This window comes from Salmo trutta, chromosome 8, assembly GCF_901001165.1.
Source record: "Salmo trutta chromosome 8, fSalTru1.1, whole genome shotgun sequence".
NCBI classification, from domain to species: Eukaryota; Metazoa; Chordata; class Actinopteri; order Salmoniformes; family Salmonidae; genus Salmo; species Salmo trutta.
The window spans coordinates 46957934-46964041 of NC_042964.1; the positions used below are offsets into that span (position 1 = coordinate 46957934).

Consider the following 6108-nt stretch of genomic DNA (forward strand, 5'->3'; position numbering starts at 1 on the left):
GTTGAACACTTTTTTGGTTACTACATGATTCCATGTGTTATTTCATAGTTTTGATGTCTTCACTATTATTCTACAATGTAGAAAATATTACAAGAGCAGATTACTGTACAGTTACAATGAATATATCCCTTATACACAGTACCAGTCAAAAGTTTGGATACACCTACTTATTCAATGTCTATCTATGAAATCAGGTCCTTGTATACAGGAGTAGGGCAAGTCAAACATTTGTTTACTTTATGTTGGCGACTTCACTTGTAATAGTGAGTTATTGCATCCTGGTCACCAAAGTAGTTATTCAGTCTACATCCTCAGTAGAAGTGTGTTGCACTTTTTAGCTTTGCTTGACTATGGTCATGTTGGACCCAAACAGTCAAAGGAAAAGATAAAAAGAATACCTGCACACTGTTAGAACGCTCCCGAAACGTATTCGCCACGTTTCGACAACACAGGGTGATCCTGCCAAAGATCCTCTGTGGCAGGTTGAAACATTGCTAATCCATTTCGGGAACACTCCAACAGTGTGCAGTTACTTTTCTGTTTTTTCAAATACGCCACCTCTCGCCCTGTCCGACCCACAAGTCTCTAAACACAGTAAATAGACAAACCACTCTTTACGAACTCTACAGCTTTTATAGAAACATAGTCTTCTTGTATGGTCTTCCTTGTTCTGCCATAGTAATCCATTAAGGCACTTCTTATGATCCAAGTCCCAGTCAGGCCTTGAATCAAACAGCGGGAAGTCATCACGGCCGTCCATTAAGTCCCTCCTCTCTCGACCTCTCCCCTGATATTTCTGAATCCCAATCCCGTCCTGGTAAAAAAAAATCCACCCCCTGTACATTGTGTGATAACGTCCCTGTTCACCCCATAGGCGTCAGTAGAACTCAATGAGATACTCTGGGTAAATCTGGTTGCAGTCGAAGATGACGTAGATCTTTGGGTTGGCGAGGTCGTCCACACAGCTGTCGAAGAAGTTGCTGTAGCTCATGTCCTTGGATGGCGGTCGGCAGAACAGCGGATTGCCTAACGTGGCCTCGCCGACCAGCACTCTGGCCAGGAACATGGTCTTATATGGAGGCTCGCTTGAAAATATCGGCGGGGCTAGTCCGTGCTTCTGCAAGGCAAAGTTATGTTTCCCCGTCGTAAGGCAGAATTTGCTAGAATACTTTGCGTCTCGGGCGAAATAACTCCCTGAGAAATTATGGGAAGGACAGTATTAGAATGCTATGTTTGAAGAGTTAAAACTACTGTTGCAAAATTCCGGGAACTTTCCCAAAATTCCCACGTTTTCCAGAAAGTTGGAAGATTCTCGGAATAAGCAGGAAATCCAGGAATACTCTAACCGGGATTTCTGGAAAACCGGGAAATTGTGAGAAAGTTACAATTTCATGACACAACACAAGTGGAATCTACCTCTGCCATAGACGTCCCCGTGGCTCCCAGTTAGCCGCCAGTCAAAGTTATATGTGCATATAGCCTGCACGTTGCTGTGGCCTGTGCCATGAAATAACATTTTCTCCTCAATGTCCACAACTCGCTTTATCTTGCGCAATTGTTGTTTTTTCCTTTAGAAATTGGAGTAAAAACACAAAAGCATTGATCAGTCTCAGCATTTAGGTTAAGTATGTTTTCCAACCAAAAGATCTCTAAGAAGTTGTTGAAAAAGTATTACCTATCTAATTCAAACCATCATTCCAAACTGACATTCTAGGTGCTATCATCAAAATCATTTAGATACTCAACTATACTAACATCATTATAATACCTTATAATACCTCCACACACACACACAACTCTACCTGCAAAAGAACTCCCACAGATCCAGGTTTTGTATCCTCTGAATAGATTTGATAGGGTGACACATGGTCCTTTCATAGAGTCTGACCACTTCCTTGAATTCATAAGTGTCTCTGGCCAATGAGACGAGCTGAAAAATAGAGATCCTATTAAATTACCGGTATTCTAATTCCTAATTCTACAAGCTGAAAGAGAATAGTCAATCAGACATGGGTATACTGCAAATCAATGACACACAGTGTTTTAGTTAGAAAGAAACAAACTGGCTAAAGAGAGTCATGGAGTAGGTAGATGCATTGATAACACTTTACTTAAAGGTCCAATAAAGCTGTTTTTATCTCAATATCAAATCACATTTTCTGGGAAACAAATAAGTACCTTACTGTGGATTTTCTTTCCATTAAAATGGTCAAAAATAAACAAAAATAGCTTCTTAGCAACGAGCAATTTCTCAAGCAAGAATTTTGCTAGGAATGTCTGGAAGTGGTCTGAGTACAGCGGGGAAAACTGAAAACTAGCTGCTATTGGCAGAGAGATTTGGAACTCTCATTCTTATTGGTCTATTAACACATTTTTCACCTGGTGACGTCACCAGGCAGGCCAAAACTCCATCCCACCAAAACAGGCAGAATTTTCAGACGATCTTTTCAAACAGCTCTTACACTAAAAGGGCATTATTGTAATTTTACAGTATTATTGGAACCTCATATATATACAATATATATAAAATACAGAAAAACATGTTTTCGACTGGACTTGGCCTTTAAAGGTAGTCAGCAATGCACAAAGTAAATAGCAATATCGGGCCGATTTCCACAACAACTAAGAGCATTGAAGTGCAAGGCGAAACCTCTCCACTGTGGTCTCGCAGCTATCACGTTGTAGAAGATTCACGTGCCGCCCTGCACATGTGCAGATACACTGTGATACTCTGTCAGTGCATCGTCTTGCACCGCGCTCATCTGCAACATCTGCGGTGCTACTCGTGGCACCGTCATGTCTCTGAATATCAGTGGAACACTGACAGGTATAATGCATTATAAGACTTGTCATAAGCATGTATTACTCTACTTTTACAGGTAACATGACTAGGTCTTGAGCAGGTAACATGCTGATCAGGAGTTACCTGTATTTCTACTCCTGCCCCATTCAGATAGTAACCTGAACCGGCAAAAGACGGGTAAAGCTCTCTGTCTGACAGAGGTAGATACACAGCATATTGTCCACACACATCCTTTTACCCTTACCTGATAAGGCTCGTCTGTATTTATTCTCTCCCAGTGGCAGGGCACCGGCAGGGCCAGATTGTCACAAATGAACCTGGGCGAGGGTGACAGATGCATATACACAATTCAGACACATACTGTACAGGTCAGGCCTGGGTCCAACTTCTGGGTGGTTATTATGTCAATGCCCTTAGTTACACATCCTTTTATTTTCACGCAAAATGTAGCACAACATGCATAAGGTTTAACCATAAAACAGGTGATGCTTCTAACCCCACAATAGACAAAAGTAAGCTCCGGGAAGTAAGCTCCAGGAAGTGAAACTGACCACAGAGCCAATGGAGAGAGCCCTCAGAACGCTGTATTTCTTAGTTATTCAGTTACAGGCCTCTGGGCTACCTGCATGTCTGAGTTATACAGCTACATGCCCGTGGGTGACTCCATTGGTACAGCTCAGACTCACCTAAAGCCAGTGGCAGAGTGGAACGCCCGTTTGATTGGCCGTTGTTTCCCGGTCGTGACATTGATCTGCTTCATGACTGGTTGTGAAACAAAGACAAAGATCAGCCAATTAGTGACGGACTCCAACATATCCAATGATTGTCAATGATACTGTATAGATGTGTGCCAGTAGTGTAGTGTTCTTGGTACCTGAGAAGTCCAGTCTGTAGGTGTACTTGGCAGTGTAAAACTCCATGACACCGTGTTGATTCCTGCTGTAATTCTGTTCTATCTGCTCACTGGTCACAGAGCATGCAGCGCTTGGATCAATCTGCCACAACCAGAACAAATTGCAAATGAGACTGGGATGGGTAGAGTGAGTTAGGGGATGGGTGGATGGATGGATGCAATAATTGGGAGGATGGATGGATGGAATAATGAAGGAATGGATCGATAGATCAAGTGAGAGGATGGATGGATGAGGAATGCATAGGTGGAGTGATATGTCCTGTACCTCAAACATGTGCCACACTCCACATTCAGCTAGGTAATACCAGCACCAGACAGCCTCTGACGTGTCCATCTCCTCCACCATCTCTGAGGACTCCTCCTCAGGGGCCCTTATGGCAAACATGCCTGGACCTGGGAAGAGCAATATACAATGTCATTGCATTGGCTTATAGTGGATAGTGGATGAGGAGTAGGCTAGGTTTATCTTCAGCATGACATCTTATTTTTAAATATCTGTTCTCATATTTCTCGGTAATTTACTTGCATCTATGAACAATACCTATGTGAACTGCACCAATATGTTTCCAACAACAGCATTAGCTTCTTCCTGGTTGGCAGAAGAACTGTCTGCCGACATGTCATCAGCTTGTTGCAAATTCTCTGCACCCCGAAGTGGATGTCTGTCTACATGTCAAATAGACGAACAAAATTCACTAAGCTGCTATCAAACACCAGCAATATGTTTATCACACCGGGTATATAGTCTATAGGAAATATAACTAGCTACTAGCATGAAATATAGCAGGCTATCTTACCGGTTTATCGAGCGATTAGCCTGCCTCAGTCCTAGCTACTGCGTTTAACCTTTCCTAGAATTGGCAATCATATATTCCAGCTAACCACATTTCGCCCCGTGCTGCAAAATCGTATTTAGCACCCAGCATCGAGAGATCTTTTGTAGAATTATGCGAATGCATAATCTTTCGATTGCTATGTTTACATTCGTTTCCTGGTAGCAAAAAACGTCACAAAGCACGTCATAATTCCAAGTCGCTCCCACTGAGGTATGATGCAGCGTCATGAACAAACATGTTCAAAAACAATTTACGTCTAGGAGTAAATTGGTTCCTTGAATTGAAAATGTATCTCATGTATTTGTTACAACAAGATTAAATCATATTTAGCTTTTTAGTTAATAACAAAAATAATGACATTTTCCTAGAATCAATTAATGACATCTCCCCGAGTTCCGACTTCAGTGCATTCCAGACAACTGGGAACTCGAACAAAAACGAGCTCCAACTGTGGAAAAAATCGTTTTGAAGGTCATACAACTCGGAATTTCATGGGGTGCGTTTGTAAATTTACTCTGGCTATCTACTTCGATTTCAGAGCACTCTCGCCTGTGTACCAGAGCGCAGAATAACCGATGAATTTACGAACGCTCAACACCCTGTTGAATATGCCGTGTCAGTAAACCTTGGCAAAAAAGTCTAATTCAGTTGTTGCCAGCAGCACAGTTACTGTCACCAACGGTCTGGATAACACGAAAACAGCCTAACCAGCTCTGCTAGAGCAAGAGAAATGGTCAGAGTGAGGGGTTCTCTCCTTTATGTCTGGATGTAGCTAGCATGCTAGCTAACTTTAGCCAGTTAGCTTGGGTGCTTGACTGCCGTTGTGAGGTCAGAACGCTCGGATCAACCCTCCTCCTCCGCCAGAGCGTCCAGTGTGCGCTCGGAATACTCTGAGCGAAACGCTCTGAATTTACGAATGAACAATCTGACAACGCTCTGAATTTACAAACGAGTGAGACTGAGCGAAAAAAAGAGTGCGCTCTCTGGCACTCCAGAGTGAATTTACTAACTCACCCCATGTCGGCAACTCTGGCCTCGTTCTAGAGCTGCCACTTTCCGACCCGAAGATCACTTACGTTATGATTTGACCTATTATTTTATGAGTTCCCATTTGTTTTGAGAGAACCATGTACAGTTGCTCCCTGCCTGACAATTCCAAAAAAATAAAAAATTACATTATGAAGAAAGTGCACAACAGGTTAATTAATGTATGGAATAAACATATCTAAATTACTTATGTTGTGATGGTGCTATTTGAAGAGCAATTGTATTTACTTTAGGCCTATCACAAACAATCATCAGCCCTTATTATAACATGAATTCCAGACATTCCAGTGAGTCTGACTGAGGGAGTGAAATAAATTGTCTCTACCTAATTCTTTGTTACTCAACACATTATGGAATATGATAGGATAGGCCAATGCAAAACAAATAATCAAAACGTTTCTCATTTAAAAAAAAAATTCATTTAAATTATTTAGTTGAATACATTTTTGTTAAACTTGTGGACATGTCAACTCTCTTCCACATATCAATGGTCCTCCACAATGCTAGGC

The 6108-nt window shown here is 41.8% G+C and overlaps 1 protein-coding gene across 3 annotated transcripts; it reads right to left on the minus strand.

Moving 5' to 3' along the window:
- Positions 1-211: 211 nt before the first annotated feature.
- On the minus strand, positions 212-5642 carry LOC115199115 (protein mono-ADP-ribosyltransferase PARP11). Of its 3 annotated transcripts, XM_029761691.1 has the most exons (9): positions 4514-5347; positions 4258-4382; positions 3982-4109; positions 3678-3798; positions 3490-3565; positions 3048-3120; positions 1803-1930; positions 1417-1568; positions 212-1194 (listed from the first exon to the last, which is right to left on the minus strand). In XM_029761691.1, exons 3-9 carry the CDS (start codon positions 4099-4101, stop codon positions 878-880), a joined length of 987 nt encoding a protein of 328 aa, XP_029617551.1. In that variant the 5' UTR covers positions 4102-4109; positions 4258-4382; positions 4514-5347; the 3' UTR covers positions 212-877. The 3 variants fall into 3 exon arrangements, with proteins under 3 accessions (XP_029617551.1, XP_029617553.1, XP_029617552.1); XM_029761693.1 differs by lacking the exons at positions 4258-4382; positions 4514-5347 and adding an exon at positions 5567-5642; XM_029761692.1 differs by lacking the exon at positions 4258-4382.
- Positions 5643-6108: the final 466 nt, after the last annotated feature.

What these genes read in the sequence shown, in the direction of transcription:
- LOC115199115 (XM_029761693.1), bottom strand. Translation starts at nt 4,101, where the DNA reads ATGTTTGCCATAAGGGCCCCTGAGGAGGAGTCCTCAGAGATGGTGGAG. An exon ending in CTACAGACTGGACTTCTCAG is followed by an intron (nt 3,566 to 3,677) that starts GTACCAAGAACA and finishes TTTCACAACCAG; the next exon opens with TCATGAAGCAGATCAATGTC. An exon ending in CTGTGGGAGTTCTTTTGCAG is followed by an intron (nt 1,569 to 1,802) that starts GTAGAGTTGTGT and finishes CAATTTCTAAAG; the next exon opens with GAAAAAACAACAATTGCGCA.